Source organism: Frieseomelitta varia, unplaced genomic scaffold, assembly GCF_011392965.1.
Source record: "Frieseomelitta varia isolate USP_RPSP 00005682 unplaced genomic scaffold, Fvar_1.2 scaffold_184, whole genome shotgun sequence".
NCBI classification, from domain to species: Eukaryota; Metazoa; Arthropoda; class Insecta; order Hymenoptera; family Apidae; genus Frieseomelitta; species Frieseomelitta varia.
In genome coordinates, this window is record NW_025109572.1 from 212,157 (window position 1) to 237,146 (window position 24,990).

General features: G+C 41.8%; 2 protein-coding genes across 5 annotated transcripts in view; one reads left to right on the forward strand and one right to left on the reverse strand.

Moving 5' to 3' along the window:
- The window catches only part of LOC122538980 (troponin T, skeletal muscle-like), a 66,133-nt gene that overhangs the window by 9,784 nt on the left and 31,359 nt on the right, over positions 1 to 24,990 (reverse strand). The window contains exons 4-5 of the mRNA XM_043673536.1: positions 4,131 to 4,192; positions 931 to 1,120 (exon numbers count right to left, since the gene is read on the reverse strand). Of these exons, the coding sequence (XP_043529471.1) occupies positions 931 to 1,120; positions 4,131 to 4,192 (252 nt within the window). The remainder of the gene's footprint in view (positions 1 to 930; positions 1,121 to 4,130; positions 4,193 to 24,990) is intronic.
- LOC122538978 (RING finger protein nhl-1) overlaps positions 13,800 to 24,990 on the forward strand; it is a 64,844-nt gene continuing 53,653 nt past the window's right edge. Inside the window, exons 1-2 of one of the 4 annotated variants that reach the window (XM_043673525.1) lie at positions 13,800 to 13,934; positions 17,203 to 17,310. The gene's annotated coding sequence lies outside the window, so the exon portion shown is untranslated. The other 3 variants (XM_043673526.1, XM_043673527.1, XM_043673528.1) reach the window with 3 other exon arrangements.

The window sequence follows — 24,990 nt, forward strand, 5'->3', positions numbered from 1 at the left end:
GAGAGGGCTGGAGCTACCAGCGGAACGTTCCATCGCTTCTCTATTTACGCTGTCTCGTAAACGCGCGTCGCGCAAATGGTTAAGCAGAGGCTTTTGTTAACGACGATCCCTCCAAAGCTGCGATATCAACCGCGATAACACGTGCACGAGACTGCAGCGAACGCTACCGTGTCTCGAAATTATTGAAAAGCGATATCGGGACCGGGGCGAGTGCTTCTTCCATTCTGCAAATGCGAGTCGTCGTCGTCGTCGCGCGCCAACACACCTCCCCGAAAATTGCACTTGCTCTTAACAACACTGGATAGAGGCCGACGCTACAGTTGCGATATCTCGAAATTTCGTCTCTGAATAGTCACGAGCCGCTCGAGTAATCTCAAAGAACGGAATTTCATTTAAATACAGAGAAGTTCTCGCGTTTCCTGTTGTATCGGAACATCGCGATAACTCCCTGCCAGATTTACGTAGAAGATTCCGTTCCTTCGCGACGAAAGTAGAGGCTTGAGATAAACTTTTCCTCAGTGGATCCACCACAAAGCGCGATCGATGAAGAAAAAAAGATCTACGCGCGTGTTTGAAATTTTGTGAAGACGTCGCGACAACATCCGACTTTAAAAAACCAAAAATACGCCATATTTTCTATAATTTGTAGTCTAACCTGTATGTAAGATAAAGTGAAGCACGAGGCGAGAAAAATTCAGTTTGCAAAATGCACGATTGCAAACAATAAAACGTAGGAGACTCTCTCCGTTCGATCGTAATTCCGTCGTAAATAACAACAACTCGCTACGTGCGCTGAAATTAATTTTAGAATAGAATTCCCATCGCGCGTAAATGGCGTCCATTTTTCATCCTACCGGCCGGACATTCCGACATAAATATCTAACGTCGGTCCAACGTCCGTAACAGGTCGTTACACGAAAGCGAACTTACCTCCTCTAGTTTCAAGGCCTGGTCAGCCTTCTGCAACTCTTCCGCGAGCCTCGCAGCAAAATCGATGTGAACACGTAACCACCTCTGCCATTCGTCGGCAATTTCGCCGATCTTGCCGAGCCAAATCGACCAAACACGCAGCATTTCCGATGGCACGGCGTATATTCGCTCCATGGACCTCGCCACGTTCCTGCCATTTCGATGCGTTACACGTCATTTCAATTTCTCTGCAGTCTAATCCGTGTACTCTCCCCCTTTTTATTTCGCAATATGTAATAAAAGGGTTCGGAGAAATTGCGCGCTTCTTTGTGAATTTCCGAATCGTTCAATACATCGCACATGTATTTTCGTATTTTTCTCTCCAATTGTTGAAATTGGTGAAAACGATATCTTTGAAAATATCCAATAAGAGAAAAATTTAATAATAATTTTTCAGTTGTTGTATTCGTCTTGCATCGAAGGTATCCATAAGCAATGTTGTTTTTTTTTTTTTTTCTTCGAATTAAATAAACGTTGCTATCTACTGAGAATAATTTAACTCGTCACAACATAACTTATATTCTAGTTGAATATATTGACTAATGTTTGTTGTTAAATTATGTCACAGAGGCTGTATTAACTCTTAAATAAAAGTAAAATTTCACAGAAACTGTATTAACTCTTAAATAAAAGTAAAATGTCACAGAAACTGTATTAGCTCTTAAATAAAAGTAAAATTTTGCACGATATCGGGAAACAAAATTACTTACGGGTAACCCTGGATAATTGCCAGACTATCGGATCGAATCTAGCCAGCGATATACGATTATCGACTGTTATCGACTGTCTGAAAATTAATATCGAGTTGGTAGAAAAGTAGTACACGAGTATCTCGAATATTTCGCGTATTTTTATATGTTCCACGCGCTGTTCTGTGCATCCTTGTATCCCACGATAGTAATACCTCGGAAATTCCCGTCATTTTTAAAAAAAAAAAACGCAAAGAGACACGAGAAATTTTTCCAAGTCAAATATCGCGGACGAGTGCATTTCTTCGAAATGAAACGACATATTGAAATGGAAATCATTTTCTTCCTCCCCGGGTCGAACCATCGAACAATAGGGCGAAGCAATTCGAGAGGGGAGTGAGATGAATGACGCAAATCGAGAGTCAAGCAGATAAATCCATGTTTGCGAGATATCGCGAAACTTCTTAAATTTGTTCAACGTAAAGTTAGTGTAAATTTGAAATGTCCCGTGGCTCGAATTACACGGCAGCAATAAATATCAGTTCGTGATCCAAGGAATTGTGCAAACAGCGAGACTAACCGCGAAAACTTTGTGTAGGTAATATTTTTGTCCCAAGCATGTGTAATTAAAAATAAAAGAAATAATTCCCGCGAGCTTGTTTGCCGCAAATCGTAAGAACGATGTGTACGTTTACAAATTTTCATTTAAAAAAGAAACGAGAAAACAGACCGAGTGCTTCGACCGAGAGAGAATTAACTCTCCAATTACTCGCCGGATTAATTAAATTAATTGAAAACAAGATTGAATTAATATTATGGCGAATCGGCAGAAAATTAATTAAGGCCGCGCATTCGCGAGGTAAAACGCCGAATTTCAATTTAGAAAGGGAATACCGAAATTCCCCCGACACCGGGGAACGTAAAAGGCATCATCAGAATTGGAACGAAAGGACAAAAGAACCGAGATATTAATTGCGAGCAGCGTTTGATGCACTTTATAAATGAATATCGCGCCATTTCAATTTCCGCGGCGCGATTAATCTTTCGAGAAATCAACAAACAAGCGATTTCGAGGTAACGCACAATAACTCTCGACCTTTCGTCGCTCGTGAGTGAAGAATGATTTTTCCAAATCATTTCCCACGCGAGAAAATTCCGTAAGAGAAGCAGTGGGAGAAGTTGAAGAGATGTTGCGTATCGAGGGAGGTCGAGTTCCAATAAAAGGATTTTTTCGACAAACTGCTTAGCAGGTTGCTGCAAAATTAAGCGAGGATTGCGACGAGACGTATAACAGCTACAGTGCATAATAATGCACACACAGAATACGGCGTCGACAGATGAGACAACACGACGCAATAACTCAAAGTTAGTGTCTATTTACGGCGTATCGTACTTAAGAGAACACGTAGCATCGCGTCTTCTGATCAAACATACTCCTCGACTGAAATTCAAAAGTTGAGCTTGATGGGCAGAGTTAGGAGAATTAAGTAAATCGACCACCATAAAAGTTTGCTCGATTCCGAGCGGGAAGATAGTGGTACGTTCTGCAATTAGGGAGGGCCCCGGCGAAATCGGCAAACGTTCGCTACGATTTCCTGTTCCCTCGGCAACCTCGATTTGCGTCATACGTCCTACACTTTCGACTAAAATTACGGTTCGACGATCATCAAACTATTTCCAGATCCGATTCACCAGTAACACATGCCTTCCGTCTCACCCACATTTTTCCAGCCGCCCAATTTCCACGTTTGTACGGTGCACGGTCTCGCGTGACGAAGTCTTTGAATTTAGAAAGCTTTTGTGAATTTTCAACGAACGTTTCACCAAACAATCGCGAAATTCCGATGGCACTGTAACGAGACTTGGCTCAGAGTGATTGCATGTAAAGTGGATACAGAAGATATTTGCATAATTAAATTTGGTGAGCCTGAGCAACAAAACGTAACGATGAAAGAGAGTTTACAAGATAATGTAGCGACTGGTTTGAAATCAATCGGAAAATCAATAAAACGTTTTAAAGTTTTTGAACGTCATAAAAGCTGTTTATACTGAAGAAATTTAAGACCTTAGAAGTAAAATATCCCGAATGATGCGCTTGCTATCAATATTTGCATCAATATTTTATAACTTCTGCATACCGCTGAGATTTCATTTCTTTCATCAGTAGGTGTCATTACTAGACTGAGCATCTTTATGCAAGTTCAAAAAGTATAAAAGTATAATCTGAAACATAAGATTTCGGCAACAGGCGACTGTTTCGCGAGACACACACAATTTCAAATTTCACGTAAAAATTCGCGTTCGCCACTATTCATTAAAATGCCAACGAAATTCCTAAAGATTTTACATTAAGCAATCACCTAACGAATCGTGAATATCCAGAGGTCTAAAGAAACAGTAATTTAAAATTCCTCGCGTAGGTGTTACGAAAAGAAAAAAAAAAAAAGGATTGTACGTCCGAGTTTCACTTACAGATCCGACTGGATTTTCTGAATGATCTTCGCCTCGTCCGGTGATAATTCCAGCTCCTTCTCCTGAAACACAAGAACCATTATTTACCCATGTGTTCCACCGAACGATCCAGGATTTCATTAACCATAAAGCGAGGAAATACAGCCGTGACAATCGGACGATTGGCCAAGACGATTTTCGGCGGAACGATCAAATTTATGGGACATTCCAGTCACGAATGTAGCCGGTGTTGCATTGCGTTTGTAGTATCGCGGTTCGCTTAGATTAATGATCATTGGTCTGCCAATTCGTGATGTGTGTTATTAACGGCCGAGAGACCTAAGAGAAACTGGGAAACCGAGTTTCCAAACGAGTGATCGGCGATTCCTGCCGCCACGGTTCTAAAACCGTGGTCTCTGACAAGTATGACCCTCGTCAAGTTTCCCACCCTCTCTCTCTTATATCCGGCCTCATACGTTTTCATACACATTTTTCGATAGAGCGCGCGTAATACATGAAAATACAGAGTCCACTTGCCGCAACGAAAGCTCTCTCGTTGAACTTTTACGACGATGTTTTTGGTGGAACCCCAGTGATTAGCAACGTGACTCACACTATCGTGGAAACGAAATTATAAAAAATGACCTACATTCTGATTTATATCGCTGGCGTTAAAAATTGATTGGTTGCGCAAGAACGACCTGTGTCGAACTTGCTTCTGGGCAGAACACAACCCTTGTCAATTGAGAAGAATTGTTTCATACACTCACATATCGACGTGATTCGATCGGATAACGATTAACGACAAGGAAGGATATTGATGTTTTGACGTATCTCGATAAAGAATAAAGAACATTCAGTCCAAGAAAAATAAAACAGTACATCGTTCGTCGTACTTCCAAATTTAATTTGAAGAATGTCTACCTGAGAAGCAACTTTCGAATCGCGGAAGCACCGTGATTTTTTTTAAACGACAACGTAACCGCGTAATATGTGAAATAAAAATGTTGGAAACAATTGGAAACTTTCAAACAAACATCCAAAGATTTTATAAAATATTCTTTTATGAATATTGTACTTCCTCGTACGTACGAGGTATGAATTTCACCTTGAATAAAGCTAGTAGCTTCAAATTAATAAATAATTCAAATTTGAGATCCTTTGTGAAACACAGATTTCGAAAATTTATTCAAAGATTCCCTTCGAAGCGAAAAGAAATGACCTTTCATAAATTAGCGTCGTTTTCATAATCACCGTCGTTCTGTCAACGAGCCGAGCAAATTGATAGGAAGAAGATTTAACGGGCGCGCGGCGCGATAAACTTCGCTACCACCGCCCCGAAACCGGTTAGTCGAATTACATCCAGAATTATAGACTTTAATGAACCGTAGATGTAGAACATCTCGATTACGTTCGTTGGCAAGTATACATCTCTCTGCGTTAATGAATTTTCATCGAATTCACGGCGAAGAACGAACAACGATCATGGAACATTATGCCAGTGGGCAACGACGTAATAGCGAGGCTTGATACGTGTACAGAAAGCCGCATATTATCCTTTCCCATGCATATGCGAGTCGAATGCCGACACAGCGGAGTGGTCGGCTGAAACGTCAGCACGTATAATCGAGGAATACGGATACACTAACGTCCCAGCGTAATATCTGGATGCTGCGTTTATTTTTTCCGACAAGATTTATTCGAACCCATTTACATCGCGGGCATACTCCACGAGCAATGTGCCGCTAAAAAGTTTTATATTTATTAATATACGCGTTTTGTCCTTTGCGCGTTCGCTGATACTCGGTCGAAATTCCGCGAATTTTTAGGAATATCGAATTTTTATCAAAAACTCGATGATGTAACAACGTGCCGAAATCATCTAGAGTGTAACATGGTAAGTGAAGGTAAAAAAATTGTTTTACTCGTGACTTACGTTGCGACAAGTAGTATTTTTCGAATATTTCGCCTACGTTTTATACATTCTTCGATCCTTTAAAATGTGATGTTTATTAAACTTACAATTTCTTTGTGTTGTGTTCTGTTTGAGAACAGTCTTACACGGACTGGATGATTTCACTTGCATACAGACGATAAGATTCTTCTCAATTGATAAAAGAATAAAACTCTGATATTGATAGAAGCAATGATTTTATCAAATGGCAAATTTATAATTTAGGCAAACTGTGACATTTAAATATTGAACGTGTGTTGTTTAATTTATAATGCTTCAATTTAATGATCCTAGTAATTCATTTTAATGAGTCTACCGCACGATCCAATACGTGTTACCACAAATCAACCAAAGTCTCCAGATTCTCACAGAAGAATACTGTATTCCCCTCCTCGCCCCCCCCCCCGATTATATAAGACGGACGACGATTTTCCGCAATTTATCGTCGTACCAGCGTTATCGTTATACTTCACGGATATTAATCTACGTTGATCGTAAAACGAGTACGTAAGTCTGACCTGAATCTTGGGGAATGAAATCAGAACCGGGAAACTGTATCGCGGTAGTCAGATCAGCGACTGTAGAACGTAGCACAACACGAAGGAAAAATAATCGCTGTTAATTACATGACTCCATCACGAAAGAGATATGTGTATGAGTGACTCGATGTTAATTAACAGCGCCATGTGAGCGACGAGATGAGATTAGCCTGTCGCCATTGAAACCGGGGCTACTACAATAATTAACCAGGAATTCCGCGTCTCAAAGCGGACAGTGATTTTTCTCTTCTCTTCCCTCTTCTTCTTTATTATTCCAATTCTGCAAAATGTTCTGACACGTGTGCAGACTCGCGAAAATATTTCGTCGATATCGTGTAGATACATAACGTAATAAAGTTCGAAATAAATTTGGAAATTAATTACAAGATGTTCAATGTTGTTTAATATGGTCATACTTCGCAGAGATTCGAAAAAGTATTTTAGTTGATCAATCACTGTGGACTTTTTACGCGAATGAAATTGAAATGTGCAAGAATGCGCGCGATTTAAAATAAGACATTAAAATAAGAAACTAAAATGGTAGGACGAGCGAAATCCCGTAATTACGTATAATAAGCTTCAATGCCCGGTGGGACCATCTTTCTCGAGCATTTATTATACCGCTATAAATTAAATATCTTGCAATCTCTGCGATATAAATGTTGAAATACTTTCAAGTGGGTTGGTGTAAGTACACCGCGCCAAGACTGAACTGGAAACAAAGCTTTGCGTTTCCCAAGGGACTGCTCTTGGAGGAGAAAAAGAGAGAGAGAGAGAGAGAGAGGAATAACGGGAACGATTACGAGGCGACGTGTTTCTAACGTGAATCCAAGGGTCCGTAGCTCTCCACGACAGATAGAAGTCGTGTCGACGGTGAAATAAGTCTGTTGTTATAAATATCGCACGGACGATAGCAAAAATAGCCACCAGGGCCGTGACAATCGGGATGCTTGCCGACGATCCGCGGGGATAGTGCGGGAAATACGAAAATCACGTCGAACGAGTCGATCGACTTTCATCGGATAAATTAAACAACCGCTTTGGTCCTGTTTGAAACAAGATAATAATAAACAAATGAATTTCGTTTGCTGCTCTATTCTTTAAATAAACTGTTCACACTGTGTTGTCTTTTAAATACTGAAATAAATGAGGTGAAACAGATCGATTAAATCTCCGTCACACTAAACGTTATTTCTGAGACTATAAAAGATAATATAAAATATCCGGGGTATCCACGAGTAATATTGTTTTTGGATACTGTACAAGATTTTGTTTTATTTGAATTATTGTCGCCAGATGGCAATGTTTATTAAATTTGAAAACAACGTAAACCAGTAAAATAGTTTTGTATACTGTTATGACGAAAAGGAGAGACATAATATAACTATCTATTTAACTATCGAGAGAGATTGATAATAATAATGTCGCCGAATAATCTCGCGAGCTGAGCGAAAATACAGTTAATTATTCGTATTTGCGATTGCCGTGGCAATCCACTACTCTCCCTTCGAGAGTTTGCAACTTTTATTAAGAGAACAACAACTTTTAATAACCGTCGGAGAGGCTTGGACAGGATCGAGGATCGCGTCGGCCGCTTTTTTTTCCACGCGGCAGTTTCGTTAGCCGAGGGTGGATAATTAATGAAGCGTTCTCGTCGTTACTCGTTACTTACGCGTATTAACGCGGAAAGTTAAACCGCGTCGATTTATTTCGATCGAGCAGACAAGGTTCAAACACGATTTTCAGGCAACTCGAAGAGAGTTTTAACACCAATGTCGTTGACTTTATCGAAGATAGAAATGTGGAAAAGTAGGTACATCCTTTGCCGATTCACCGAGTTGCCAGAGAAGAACTTTCTCGATTTGCTTCGATCGAATGAATGACAATTTTTTTCAAATATGTACAGTCGACTCGGATACTTATAGTAATTCAATTAAAAATCCGGGTTCCACGGTTCGCTCTCACACTGCCGGATTTTTGCGAAAGTACCGCTAAACGTTGTTCACCATTATTTCATACTTTTACGAAAGTTTGGAAATTTTTCCAACAACAAGTTGAACAAAGATCAATTGTTATTTTTCTTTGTTCAACAGCTTCATTTCAAGACATCGATTTAAAAACATGACATTTTTTTCTCTCACTTTGTTAAAAGGAAAACACTTTAAATGAAAGAAAGTAAATGACAAAATTTAAATAACTTTGAATTTAAAAATTAGAAACTTTCCTGCCAATCGATCAGTATTTCTAAATATTTCATCCCGTTCGTAATATTACAATAATGCATCGTTCGATTTTGTCAATCTATGAGCTATTTTTCAAAAAAAAGTCTGACAGATCGATCTCATCGTTCTCCGTTGCAAAAATGGGAAAAAACCGAATGGAAAAAAAGTTATTCCCATAAATATTTTATATCGGATCGTTGCAGAATAGAATATCGAGAAAGTTAAGTGGAAAAGTAAAGCTCTAGCCAACGCGCTCGCGTTGGAAGGAGTGCTTTCGGTAGCGAGTAGTATCATGCGCGGAAATTGCGGAACGCTCGAATTCCGAGTCTGAACGAATTTCCTTGTCGATGATAAATTGAATGTCACGCCACTGCGAATTTTTATCCACCAGACAGAACTGCGTGTAACGTATAAATTATACCCACCGCCGCAATTTCTAACGCGTGGTTCTCGTTTGATTTATGCTCGTTCGGAGGGTCGGCCGACAATGAAATTCGACCCGAACAGACGAACAAATCCTCTATAATTTCGGGAAAAAGGAACAATCAAAATTCTCTTTATTTCAAAAAGGCGAGAAGTCCGTCGGAACGTGTCAAAATGTTTCCGGAACTAAAGGAAACTTCACTCGTAATAGTTTCTTTGAAAATCCCTGCAGTTCTCGAGAATAGAAAGAAGTTGGACGAATTTTTGTATTATCTCGAAAAAGAAGTCGATACACTGTGGAAGGAAATTCGATTGGAGACTTTCTCTCGACAAACGCAGGAATTTGTGACAAATTTGTTTCTTTTAGTAGAACGAGAGAGAGTTTAGTTTCCGGAGATAGACGTGAACGTTTCGAAATTTTCTCCGAAGTAGAGACATTCGTCTAGTGAGTCACGTGGAGTTCGTTTATTTATCGAAGTACGCGAGTAGACAAGTAATGAGCCAGGCGGGCGAAGCTTCATCTTGAAATTGCAACGGTAATCCCGTTAAGTGGTCAGTGGAAATTATTTCGGTGCCGCCCCATGCTTCATTTGCTCGCGCTTTGTATCCTCGATCGTTCGTTTGAAACATCAGTTCATAAAAACTCCAACGTTAACCAAATTTCTGATCAATCGATACAATTACTAAAAACAATTTGCAATATTTGAATTTTCAAAGTTATTTCGCCGGTTATTTCGATAAACGAAGGAGCCCTTTCTTTGAGTCAGAGCTTTATCTTTCTTCTTTTTTTTTTCGCGAGATTTCAGGATCGCCAATAATTTTATAAATGAAACTGCACATTTCTTTTTATATACAGCGATCGATTTTTTATAAAACTTTCAAGACGCGCTCGTGTCTGGAAATATATTTTCAGACCAGTTGAAAATTTCCCCGATAGAATACGTCAGGTACGATAGTTACGTCTCGTTACAACGATAATGGAACTCGATGTAACGCGCGTAACATACTCATAAAACTTTCCAAATATCTCTGCATAACTCGCGCCGTAATATTTTACGCCGCGCAGAGAGCAGATATTGCTTTCCTTAAACGTGGACTCGAATTTACGAAGGAACAGTCGTCCAAATGCCAAGATCAATGTTACGCGAAGTCGCGTCACGGATGCCGATCTCGATTGCCAGAAAGCGGATTCAAAAGCAGGACCACGCGTCACGTTTGTTCATATAAACGCTCCTTGAGACGAGTCTCTCTCTCTCTTTCTCTCTCTCTAACTTCGTTTCAAATCTTCCCAAAGTTTTCCAAGCTAAAATTAAGAGATACGCAGCGAAGATTGTATCTCTCTGTTGATCATCTAACGGTTCGCTTTATTTTTAGGGTGAATGGTTTATGACTCAGAGAGCCGAAAATCGATGCGCGAAACCTCTCGTCCGACCGACCAAATGAACGTTCCAACGCCACAGCTGATCCAGAGTGATCGAAACGATCGATTTTTCGAAATTTCGACGGCCAGCGAAATATCAAGTATTAATTTCTTTTTTTAAATTGACAGTAAAATGAATAAAGAGCTACACAAAGCACGTGCCTCTTGTAAAATTTTCCCTTTTATACTTTATTTTTCCCTGGAAGTTTCCCAAATTCTTGAGAATGGACTTTCGATGATTTCAATGAATTTTTCTCCTGTTTCTCTTCACCGATTCACGATAGATTTCTCCGATAGTTGAGTTCCGATAGTTGAGGATCGACAAATCCGGGAAATATCACGCAGCGCTAACAAACGCATAGAACGTAATTTCAATCGACCGTTTCTGGCGACCGACGATAGCAAAGCGAATTTCACGACAATTCGGACTAATGGCGCCGACTGTCGAACCGATAATAATTCAACATTTAATTATGATCCTGTCATTTGGACGGGACACGGGGGCGCGAGACCGCAAACTAAACGCGACGGCCCCCGTGATATCGTATCGAATCGGAAGATAGATCGCCGTGTCAGCCTCGAAACAAAGTCAAGAGCAGGCCGTCGATATTTCATCGCAGCGGTGGCCAGCTACCGCTGAAAACAAAACCGCGAAACCTGCCGCGGGTCCTTCTGCTCACATCGCCGCACTCCGTGAATTACATATAACAAGTTACCCAATTGTTCCGACGATTGATCAACCTTTGGATCAAATATTTCTCCTTGGAAGATAAATACTGCGATAGAGATGAAAATCACGATGGAATGTCGCGGAATTTTGAAATTTCTATCTTCGTTTTTCCGCGTGAATTTTCCTCAAATCGAACGACGTCCAATTATACTTATTAAGTAGTTTTTCGACGAGTTAATCTTGCAGACTGTGTTATTATCGCGTCGTGTTGGATCTTTAAAGTGTTCGAATTTTTTTTTTTTTTCTTTAAGCTACACACCCACGATGTAGATGTAAATATCTTTCACATGTCGATCTCTCGATTTTTCTCGCGTAGTCACGAGCAACGTGTAAAGTTAAGCAGTTGACGAGTTGATCTTTGAAGCGTATAAATTTTTCTTTAATCTGCACGTTAATAAACGAAACTAGTGTCTATTTCTTCACTGGCTTTACAATGTAGAAATTTTTACGAAGTCGCTTCTCAATTCAGCTCCGTTTCAAAGGACTCTTCCACGCGTAACATTCCTTGAGAAGAAGGACTGATAATGAAAGTGGAAGATGCTCAGTTGAAAAAAGCTACCGCAAACTACGTAACTAGTAGTGTACGCGTTTTATGATGTTCCCTTGCCAAGTAATTTTTTAGAAACTTCCGTGCTTCTGTTAGAAACGTAACAACTTTGTAAGTGGCTTGATACTCGTGTTTAACAGCGCGTGTGAGAAAAGATAATTACCAGAAAAGACAGTAACACTCAGTTATTTGATCATTTATTGCGACGTTGTTCTGAAAGAATAAAGACGAATATATATAAGTCGCGAGTACCAGATAAATACTTTTAAAAATTTTTTTTCACCAATAGATTATAAATATTTTAACAATTCTATCTTATTCCTTCATCTCTTCCTGCTAGTTTTCCACGCGAGATAAAATATTTGCATTTGGAAAAAAAAAAAAAGAAAAAGAACACGATTCGTCGTTGTTCGTATTCGCCAGGATATAGAGAAAGGAAGTTTAAGACGACCGAGAAAGAGGCGCAGTTAAAACGAAATCTTTCTCCCCCAATTTTAAGTAGGCCAACGAGTGACACCGAGGATATTAAAGGATCCAGATAATCATCAAAGACGCGATAAATCTCGGGAACTTTAATCGAACGAAAAGTTGGCGTCGCGATTTGCTACGACGAAATTTTCATTCCGCGGGAAGAGAGGAGGGAAGGGCAAATTCCATCGTTGGACGATGGGCGAAGAAACGATTTTTTAAAACCGCGGGAAAACTGTTCGGAACTTGATGAACTCGAGGGTGAGACTCGACGCGGCGAGGCTCGTTATCGAGGAGCAAGGGCCCTCGATGATTTCTGGGTAATAGACCGCGTTCACTATTTTACGAAGGTTTCAAAGAGAAACGAGGCCTTTCTCTTCTCCCCTCAAAGAGAAAAGAGACGATTATTCGACGATCGACGACTGGATTTTTATTTCTACGCAAATTTATGCTTTCACGGGCATATTAAAAAAAAAAAAGACCGTACTTTGGATATTTTGCACAATTTCGTATGCTTTGAATTTCGCACGGATGCACGAATGTCCAGAAAACGAAAGGGAAGGAAAAGAAGCGAGACTTTCGTCCGCGGAATTTTACGATTTTCAGTGAAACGGGAACGGCCAGGTTAATTCGTAATTCGCGAAAATTTTCGTCGTGAATTTCATTTTCGTAATACCAAACTTGGCACTATCGCGGAGAAGTGAACTTGTTAAGATGAATAAGTTACAACTTGCCTCATGTGAAATTGTGCAAGAGGGTCTGGGCCGTCCCTCGCACTTGCGAACGAAGCTCACCTGTTACCCTCGCGTACAACAGAATTTATTAATACTGATAACACGTAACTCGCGACCTACGCGAGATTTCGTTAATAATGTCAGATCAATTTCGCCTTGGTAATATCGTAAAAGTAACCAAGTTGCTTCGAATACTTTTCTACCGTGTAACGTACACGTACAACGGAAACATCAATTCTGTAGAAGAAAGGAGGAGGTTCACGTAATAATCTACGAAACAGAAAGAGAAGAGAAGAGAATCCTCGACAAAGTTCGTAACACGACACGAAGAAACCAACAGTACGAGATAATTTTCGTCGTACATACGTCCGAGTCCTCTACGATCCATTTTTGTCCGCGACGATCGCCAAGGATGGCGCGTGAAATTTCGAAATATACACGGAAAAGAAAAAGAAACACGTCGGGGAAAAATGTTGGAAGTTCAAGGACAGTGTTGCGAGGGAAAAAAGTGTCGGAACACACAGTAAAGTAGGAGAAGGAGGAGGAGGAGGGGGAGGGGGAGCAGCAATGAGGACCGAGAAGAGGTGTTCGGCGATGTTGAACGGCGGTAAACGTGGTGCGATGGGAACCGGGAGCCGGTGCTCGGGCAGAGGATCAAGAAAAGACGAAAAACGAAGAGGGCGAGGAAGAGGTGCGGCAGCGGAACAGTGCGGCGAAGTAGCTGGCCAGAAATAACTAATAAGACATTCACTCTAAGACGGGCGGCCAACCGGCCCGGACGAACCGCGGTGCGTCTCGATATATAAAAAAAAAAAAAAGAAAACCTCGTAATCGGCACCTTATCATCCCTCGTCGATACGATAACACACCACACCACGACTCTGTTCGTATACATATCGTACACGTGTGAGGCAACGGTGTTTCGAAGATTCTTCATCTGTGCGCAGACAGTGCCGCGTGTCTCGTTGTTTCGTCTCTTGGTGTCCCAGTTTTGCTGCAAAGTGATACTGCTACTGATACTGCTGTAACCTCCTCTGCCGCGAACGTAACGACACGGAGAGAGAGAAGAAAGAAAGAAAGAAAGAGAGAGAGAGAGATAGAGAGAGAGAGAGAGAGAAAGGGAAATTTCAGTCAAGTATATCACGTGTGATATCGCATACGGTATCAAGTGTCGGAGAGTGAATTCGATTTATCGTTTGCCGTGCGCGAACGCGAACAGGACGTTACGTTCCGTTACGTTCCGTTTCGTTCCGTTCCGTTTCTCCGTATATTCCGGATATCGTGCGCCAGTGCAGCTGGCAGCTGGTGCTCGTGCGAAAAAACCCGACGTGTCGGCAGGCTCGCGCACGCCGAGAGAGAGAGGATCTCTTTTCGCCGTGGCCATCGGCCGTCTAATTTTAAGTGTTAGATAATGCACATCGGTGCGCACCGGTGCGCTCCGTTACTAAAACGGTACAGCGCCGGCGATGCACACACGCTTGTTCGCCCAGCGCGCACGCTCGTTCACGCGCTACCATTGGCGTGGAAAACGCTTCTTGGCACGCAATCGCGCCGCGCCGCGCCGCGACCGAATCGCGAGAAGAAATCGCGAGAGGGAAGAGAGCGGTGAAAGGTGTACACAGCGGGTGAAAGGTGTACGATGGTGATGAGTTTACGTCGCTACTTCCCAGATTCCTTTAACGAATCCCGCGGGAGATTGACGCCGACTGCCACCGCCGTCGGCAATCACCGGGATTTCGAGCGTCTCTCGAAAGTCGCCAAGGGGTTTCCCTGCCTTCCAAGTTTCCACTTTTCAACCCAAGACGGTTCCACCGAGTGTGTTCGCCCTCGCCCCCGGCTGTTTATTATTTCACGAGATATCTCTCTCTCTCTCTCTCTCTCTCTCTCTCTCTCTCTCTCTCTCTCTCTCTCTCTCTCTCTTTTTCCTCCGGAAACGGCTTATTAACGTACTCTTTTTCCTTCTGCACGTACATACTCCCCTGTGGGCAGATATTCCCTGTCAGCCACGGATTCTATCTATCGTCGTCTAGGTGGAAACCGTCTTCCAAATCTTCTTACCGGCCGATCCCCGAAACACGCTCCAGCGGTTTTTCCATCACCGGCGTGATCTCTCATCCGCGCTTCACCCTCCGCCTCGTTCGTTCGTTCGTTCGTTCTCCCGTTTTTCTACGCCGCTGAAAAGAAAACTCCGTGCAAGCTTCGCTTGCTCACCGCAGCAGACAGCTTTCTTCGCTTTTCTTTTTCTTTTCTCCACGTCGCTTACTGCTGGCCGACTTAACGACATCACGATCGGCTCGATTTTCACCCGTGGTCTGCGCTTAATTGCGACTTATCCTCCGTTCTCAGCCGCTTTTCCATGCGCAATTTTCTCTTTCTCTTCTCGTCTCCGACTCACCTTTCTTCCATTCTACTTTTGTAATTCTCTCTCTTTCTCTTTCTCTTTCTCTCGCTCTAACCCCGGCTCGGTTTCCCTCCACTGTCTGTCAGCGTTCGCGCGCAGCTTCTACTCCTTCTCCAACGTTTCTCACCGTCCCGTCCTTCGATCCCGCTATCTTCGTCTGTCTCTCCCGTGCTCTAATATAGCCGGCCGGTGTCCAATTACCCGCTTCGTTCTCGCTACAGTTTTTCCGCGCTCGCCGCGACCTACCGTGGCAACGAAGAAAAGATCCTCATCAAGCGTCGCGACACCACCTTCCATTTTCCGTTCCCATTCATCCCCAACCCCCATCCAAACCATCCCTTCGTCCAACTTCCTTCTCTCGTCTCCCTTCCACACCGTGACAACGTTCATCCTCTTCGTTCTCCTTTTTCCTCTCCTTTTTTTTTTTTTTTAACTTTTCACCGTGCATTGTTCTTCTTTTTTTTTCTTTTTCCTTTGCGAACGACCGTGCGGAAGATCTCGCGAGACGGAATCGATCCGGCGTGCGATTTAAATTGGGAAACCGTGCCGTGCCGGTACGCGGCTGTCTTTCCGTTGCCGTCTCGCGTAGTTAGGAAGGAGAAAGGCCGAGAAAGAGAGAGAGAGAGAGAGAGAGAGAGAGAAACGGTGATTAAAAATAGCTACGTGTCGAGTGAAGGCGGTGTAAGAGGGTAGTGGAGGTTAAGGGAACGATTAAAGTTAGAGAGAAAAAGGGAGATGAGATTATCCCCACGTGGCGATTGTTCCTCCCGCCTCTCCCGCCGAGGAAATTAACGATTCCTGGATTACCGGTAATTCAATGGCAAAGTGATTTCTGCGCCGAGATACCTTTCAGTAGCAACGGGAGAGGAGAAATTTTATTTCGTTATGCTCGATTATCGTGAATCTTCTCCTTTTCGAGCGGATTTCGATTTAAATCACTTGGAAAGTCAAACGGCGAACATTTCTCAATATGCTGAAAATTTTCGTACAATTTATTAATTTAATTTTCGACGAGCCGAAGAATTTTTCTTCAAGTTGCTAAAAATGTTTGACATTGACAATTAAATAAATAAATTATTCTTTTGCCAGAAACCAGGAAGATGTCCTACAATTTCTATAATTCTGTATTTCTATAAAATCACACGATTCTACGATTGAACATTGCAAATTTCTTTTTTTTTTTTTCCTTCTTTCTTTCTTACAATTGCAACACGAATTCGATTAAACAACGCGATTTGACAAAGAAGAATTACAAATAAAACTGACAAATCCTCGATCGCATCTGGCCAGGGACAATTTACTTAAAACTCGTCCTCCGTCTGATCCAGCGCTGATACGAACTACTTACGAAACGATCTTCCACGAAACCACTGCGCGTTAATTTTGTTTCAATTGTACAATCGGCGACTCGTTTCCAATTTCACAAAGCTCGAGCGTACAGTTCCCCGTTGTCTCCAACACGATTCTCAAACAACTCGCAGGACGGTCCATACATTTGTCAAAAAAGTCAAATCTCGAGTTGACCAGCACGCCCACTGTAGCGGGCAGTTTCACGGTTTCCCAATCGCACGGCGTTTCGTAATCGACGATTATTACGTGATCGTGGTAGTTTCGCGACGACGAGTCGTTTAATCGGGTGGTGATTTGATTTCCAGCTGTCACAGCGCCGGATATTGGTGAACGAACGGGCACGAACCACTTGGGGCCCCCATAGAGAGGGCCCCCAACCGGAAGAGGCCGCCGCAAGGCGGTCAATCCGTCAGGTAAGCGACTCCTCTCGATAATTATGAATGTCCGCCTCGCTAAAAACGGATGCTTGTTTTTTCTTTTTCTTTTTCTTTTTTTCTCTTTTCTTTTTTTCTCCATCTCGAGTAACCCCCGAAGAACCGAGAGTTTGCCCTCGCATAATTGTGAGTTAAAAATTCCATAAGAGGGGATCAGGGGAGGGGGAGGGGGGAGGGGGAGGAGAGATCGTTGGTTGGAAAAACATTTGCCCAACCAAAGTGGAATTTCACCGGCGCCTTTATTAGGAGGTGGAGGCGAACGATGAATTTCAGATTCGCGCGAAACGATACTGTTTGCTCCGTGGGAAATTTTGCTTCCGGTGAATCTATCCGATGATCGATGCGGCCGAGAATTCTCTCCCGTACCACCGGGAGAGAATTATTGATGAGCGAACCCGTCGCGAACTCTAATCTTCGCGTTAGATCCTTATCAACGCGAGCCGCTTCTCAATGGCGGATAGAGGAGAAAGTTTGCCAGGATAACGCCTCTATATCTACCAGGAGGCTACTTCCGCCGAGTTGTTAAGAACAGAGAGACCAGGCGAATAAACGAATTTCGACCCGATCGATCTTTGTCCGCGAGAGAGGCTCGCGATTCTCCAAAGCGTTAAACAGGTTGCTCGTCTTTCAGAAGCTTCTCATTCTCGAGTTTTCAGAGTCTCTGACACTGAAATAACGAAGACAGAAATTCTGGCAACGAAACTAAAACGAAACACGCGCGACTGTATATATTTTTCACTGTAATACACTTTAAAACGTTTATACGATACTATAAGACAGAGACAAGAATGTTCAACGACTATGATTTTCTGGTGAAACTAAAAGACGAAAACACCTGTCCGAGCAGAAAGCTAAATCAAGAAACCGATCGGCGAGAGAATGTTTAAACATCGCCTACGTAATAATTGATAACGTTCGCGTTAGATTTTCTCTCGTTTCAACATTATTTGTACATTGTTTCTCTCATTTGCCTCTTAATCTCTCTTCCGTCCGCCGCTGCGACCGAAACAACCATGGTTTCCAATTTCAGATCAAGTATGTACCATGTACGTGTTCGTCCGATTTCTCTTATCAAAAATTGAAACGCAATCTCCATAGCAGAATACTACGCGCGATGCCTGGTAACGATCGGTTTTCTCTTAAATCGTCCACGCTCGAAGGATTCGGAAAAACAGACCGGGGGGGGGGGGGGGGGGGGGGGGGGGAACAACAAACGAAGGGTGAAAACGACATAGAGCGGTTAATCGTTGACTGCTGGTCGATACGCGAAATTATCCCGAAAAATGAACGGTTGCGCTCGAATAAATACGGGAACGGCCGGGCTGCAAGTGGCTGCAAGTCAGGTAAAAAAAAAAAAAAAAAAAGGGAAATTAAAAAAACATTATCGGAGAGCTGTGGACACGTCTGCAGCCTGTAAAACTATTGAACCGACTAAAAAAAAAAAAAAAAAAATGCCGGTGTCCTTTCAAACGGAATTCAATTACCGCGCGTTTTCAGGAAACTCGCGTTCTTTCGAACGCGACCGGCGATAAATCGCTTTGGAACCCTACCCAGATAGGGGGTTGGCAATATTTTCCGCGCGAGCCGCTCCAATGAAACAACGCCGAGCCTCGTCCTCCTGCTCGGTTGATCGGCTTGGTTATAACCTCGAGTTCAGCGATGGTTGCCGTTTAGCGAGATGAAACCGTTCCGTTTGTGTCGCACTGACACAGCTCGCAAAACATTCGAGGAACTTGAAAGCGAACGAGTCTGGAAGAGAAACAGAGAGAGAGAGAGAGAGAGAGAGATTCCAAAGTTTTCAACGTGACACAATTAATTGACTTTCGAGGAGTTGGAAAGTGTTCAAGGATCCAGAATTCGTCTGTCAAAAGTCTGTAAATCCGAAAGTTTCAACGCGATCGGTTGCAGATTTAAATTTAACAGTTGGGAAGAGTTCAAAAATTCGAACCTGTCTATTAACTCTTAAACAGTGTCGTTCGATCAGAGACGATTGCGGGTAATTTGGACGGCGAACGACTAGAAATTTAGGAAGTTCGAATTCGTCCAATTTTAAGTTCCAAATCCGAGCAATTGAGTCCTAAATCGTTTCATTGCATTTCGTCTCAACGAAACGTCGTTTGAACAGTTTGAGATTGTCCATCGAAAACATTAGAAAATTCGAATTTTGATTTGACATTCGATGGAAATTCAAAGTCAGAAATTTAAAATTTTATTTGGCCGTACCGAAACCAAAAAATTGTCGAACTACGCAATCTCTTGCGCTCTCGTCGAGAATTTTTTGTTCCGAAAATTGCAATATTTTCTCAGTTTAGTATATTTAAGTATAATCCAGGCAAGGCAAATTAATAAATTTATTAATTGTCAATAATTTCTATTCAAAACAAGAAAGCGACGAATATATTCGGTTTGGTCACTCGTTATGGTCCGCACTTGCCAGCGCAAGTGGTTAAGAAAACGTATACTCGAGATTATCCAACGAAAACGTGCGTCGGAAGACTCGGATTTCGATTCGACGATCGATGAGAATTCAAAAGTCAAAAGTTTCAGCCGCAATTTGGAACTCGTCGGGGCCATCGAGCGCTACCGTTCCGAAATATATAATTTCAAAACGATTCCCGTCAACTTTGGAAACTCTGTTGGAAAACTGTTGCCGTCTGAAACCGTCTGAAAGTAGGATAATAGTCGGACCGTGTTCAAGATGCAACTTTCGCGAACCTTCCGGGACCCTTTAATCCCGCCCGGTTCGAAGAAGAGAAACGAAACACTCGAACGCTCGTATTCCTTACTTACCGCGCTGGTTACTCGTTCGAAATGAGCAGCTAATTAATTTTTCCTTCGCGTTTCCAAGCGACTCTCCACCTTCCCTCAGGCCTTCTTGTCTTGTCCGGCTCTCGCAAACGAAATAACTCTAATTACTTCTTTTCACTGAGGAGAGAAAATACGCTACAGTCGAGTCTCTTCGTCGCGTGAAACTTCTGCAGCTTCCTTGGGGCTGCTCCCTTGTGAAAAAGTGTCTACCAAGACAGGCTCGGGGATCATTTTACAGCGAAGTACAAATTGCACGAGGATTTTCGTTCGGAGAAGGACTAGAATTCAGAATCCAGAGCGTTGAATCTGAATTTCAGCGATTAACGAAATTGAACTTAGTGAGAAGTTAGCTATTCGCTAACAAATTCCAATTTACAGCGACACTTCTACTTTAGTCTCACACATCCTCCTTTTCTTTATTTTTTTTTTTTTTTTTTTTTTTTTTCTTCAAATTCGAGTTCGATTAACGAGTAAAGAAAAAAAAATCAAAGGAAGAACCAAGCTCCAGCGACGAATTCCAAAGTCCCCGTTAAACGAAACTTGACACTCGACAGATATAAAAAGAAAAAAGAAAGAAAAAAAAGAAAGGAAAAGCTCGCGAGAGAAGTTGTCTCCCCCCCCCCCTAAATTAGCGCGGTTAGATGCGCCGCGTTTCATTTTCCTAATTAACGTACCTGTTCCGCGGGAGCAACATCGCTCTGCCACTTCTGGCTCGAATGAAAATTCCAATTTGCGGCGACGCTTCCACTTTGGTCTGGCTTCGTTCTATTTTTGTCAAATTCGCTCGCATCGGCCTCCGCGAGGAGGTCGGAAAAAGTTAGGGGGGAGAGAACATAACCGTCGTCGTTGAACGTTTTTCGACGAGTATTTCACGAGTTCAATTGACCGACGCGTCTCTCGAGCATAAATTCCCGGTGTATGTTTCCGAGGCGAAACGTCGGAGATCTACAAATCGAGTTCAAACGAATTCGTTACACGCGTGGCCCACGTTCGTTATTCACGACCTGGCCCAACTCCCCGCCACCAGTTTGCACCAGGAGCCACGCGACGATGAGAATAAATTTTGAAACGATAATCGAACCGATGCGTCAAACGTCGGGAGATATGATCGGTTCCCATTCACGATAATAATAAATTACGGACATGGTCGAATCATTCTTCGAGCTGAAATTTCGCCGCAGCCACTCGAGATTTTCTCTCTCGAATTCCTGTTGCGAGACACGACGTTTGTTTCCTCCCTTCGCTCGGCCATCCCGATCGAAGATTGCATCCTTTCGTGAATTATTCCTCGCGAGGAAGATCTCGCGAGAAGACGGTGAGATTCGATCCCGAGCTTTTATTGCCAGCATTCTAATTTAAGAATTGCACGATCCGGAAGGCACGGGCACGTTTTCATAGCGCCAGCCTTCGCTCGAGATTGAAATCTCCTCGAGTTACGCGATACTTTGAAACTGACGAGAAAATGTTTTAAAACATTGATACTTCAATTGAGAATCGCAGATGCGTCGCGTAATTATTGAGTGGTGTCCAAAGTGGACGATAAACTTTGTGTTATTAACGTGGAATGTCATTCGAGAATGCAGCGTCGCGAAATTCTCATTTAAAATGTCATTAACATTACGGCGGCCAGCGAGATTACACTAGAATTAATTTAATGTAAACTACTGGCGCACGACTAATGCATATTTTTACTACTATATTACTTATGCATTTCTTTAATTGTTTCTTTACTTTCGCTCTTCAAATATTTGAAGCTCTTCGATATTTTGTTACACAGCAATATTCTTTAAATTGGCGTCTTTAAATTTTTCAAAAATTACGATAGAAATTATATTATTAGAAATATATATATATAATTATTAGCGTAAAATATATATAATTATTAGCGTTAAAAAGATATATAAAGATGAAAATAAAAAGACTGGCGTGTGCTTCTTTAAATTTTTTAAAAATTGCGATAGAAATTATATTATTAAAAATATATATATATATAATATTATATATATAATATATATATAATTATTAGCGTTAAAAAATATATATATAATTATTAGCGCTAAAAAATATATATAATTATTAGCGTAAAAATATATATAATTATTAGCGTAAAATATATATAATTATTAGCGTAAAATATATATAAATATTAGCGCTAAAAAATATATATAATTATTAGCGTTAAAATATATGTATATATATAATTATTAACGTTAAAATATATGTATATACATAACTATTAGCGTTAAAATAACATTCGAAATCAACCTGAAAGCTTATAAATATTTTTCGCGCGTGTCGAATCGACAAACAATACCGCGTTGAAAATTCATCTCTTCCCGCCCTGAGAGATCTCAATCCAACGGGGAAACATTACGCTGACCGGCAACACGACGAAGCAGAGATCAATAGCTGACGAGAAAAATAGATCTCTTGAATTCGGTGGACATGCGTGACGTATTCGTACAAATGGAAATTCATTTTTCACCAGAGGGAATTCCCACCGAAAACACCCGCGGTTCGATGAATCTTCGACAGATTCATGCTCTTCGCACCACGTGACACGATTGTGACGTTATTCTCGAAAGTTTCTGCAAACTCGGAAACCAACGGAAAGCAAATTTCTCTCTTTCGTTTGATTCATCTTCTCCTCGAATCTGTGTCACTACCTTGGGATAATTACGCTTTTGATTAGCTCTCCTCGAACAACCACGCGCTTCCTCACGATGGCAAAACGAACGTCAACAGAAATAATACCAAGCCTTTTGATTTTCACTATCAGAGGCGAAGAGTGGTCTTCTTGAGATACTAAATCCAACCGAAGGTTTCCAACCGGAGGTTTCACTTTCATATTGACACTTACAATTATCGAGAGCTGTTCTTTTTGGAATAATGTATCGTACAATTCACATAATGTACGCGAATATTACGAGTAATTTTCTTTTTCTTTTTTTTTTAATTACTATACGTCGTGAAATTTGCTTCATCTCTCATCTAAGTTTGAACTTTCTTCGCTCACGTGTTATCATTAAGCAGTGTTTCGTTCGGGATTGCACGATGATTGTAATTTTATATTTATTTGTACGAAGGTTCCCCAATCCATAAATTTTTACGCTTGTATTCCCTGTTTGTACGACGTGCGCATTTCACGAACGATTTATCATTATTTCAGATTTCACGGTAAACGTAAGTTTAAATCCAAATCTCCCCGTGACGCAGTCTGTTTTATTTCCTCGCTCGTTTCATTACGAATCTCGCGGAAAGTTTCACGAAGGGCTCGAACGGAAAGTCGTGGACTAGACTGGACTTTCAAATTTCTTCCTTTCCCAACGTCTGGCCTGGGAAACGGCGCCTTTGTCATGGAAATCCGAGTACTTACGCCGCTACTAGGATTACATAAATGTCGCGGTTTCTTTGAAAGGAAGGGCCAACCCTTCAGAGGGACGTCGTTGCGACGTCGAACCCGAGGTCGAAGAATAGAACCCTAAGCCAATGATACCTTCCGTCATTTCCCTCGCAGATACCGAGGCCGAATATCCAGGAAGCAGACGCTATCGGTTACACAGCTGATAACTTGTAATAGTAATTTGTCTCGGGAGAATTATTCTGGGAGCGATCGGCCAAAATCCGCCCCTATTTTAGTCAAACGTTGTAGAAATCTTGTCAATTGCAGCGGACAGATATACAAAAACTACTATCATTGAGATAATTCTGAAATTTTCACGTCTTTCCCTCGAACCGACAAACGCGAAAGTATTTTTTTCAAATGTCTGACTTTCAATATTTTCCACAAACGCATTTTCGACGTTTCGACGAGAACTTTTCAAGTCAAATTTGATTCAATTCGACTGGAAATGTTACTACGACATTTCAAACTGGCGTGGAGTATTTAAACTACTGTTGATACATTGAAATGTTAATGATTTCGATGTTTGAACGTTCTCGCCCACGAGTATTAAATAACTCGAGGAAAACGTAAACACACACGTTACAATGAACTTTCGCTCATTTGTCCAATGCTCGCGTCATTGTTTGACGTTTCACGCCCTTTGAAGAAATTATTACGAACCTATCGCGTAACGGGAAATTTGCAAGATATCGTTTACTATAACAATTTCAACGAAGAGAATGACAACCTTCGCGCAAACGTTCGCCAAAGTGAAACACGTAGAGTGATAATTGCCTCTACGAAACAGGCGATGCAGTCGAAAAATTTTCAGCGAGAACAGTTAAATTCGTTCGATATTCGCCGCGTTCGAGTCGATTTAATTTAAATTCGAGTTTCAACGCGGTCGAATCGACGCGACTGAAATCGTTCCCAGTCATTTGTACTGTTTAATTTGACATCACGCGGGTTTACATCGGCTGGTCAGCTTCGTTTTATCTCTAAGTTGGCCTGGCACAAACCGTTAACAAACACGATTAATTAGCTTAATCGCCGGCCGTTAGCCAGGAAGCGAGCGTGTCTTTTTCGCTGGCGCAATTTTCGAACGCTGAAAATTGCTCGTTTCCGCCCGTGCATCTCATTTTGCATCGCTCTTCTCTCTGTTCTCTTTCACTTTTTTTCATCCAGACACACACACACACACACACACACACACACACACACACACATATGCATACGCACGGTATATTTAATCAATCGATTTCATATTCGTCAATTCGGAGTACCGTTTAATTAACACGGCACACTTCGTTCTCTATCACGAGTGAAAATTAATTATTTCAATCGAAGGAATAATTAAACTCAATCAATTGTGCACCAGACTTTCAATCAATATGAATAAATAAAGTGGCACGACGCTAACGTTAAAAAAACACGACCACGTAACGCACATCAGATATGCCGGAAGG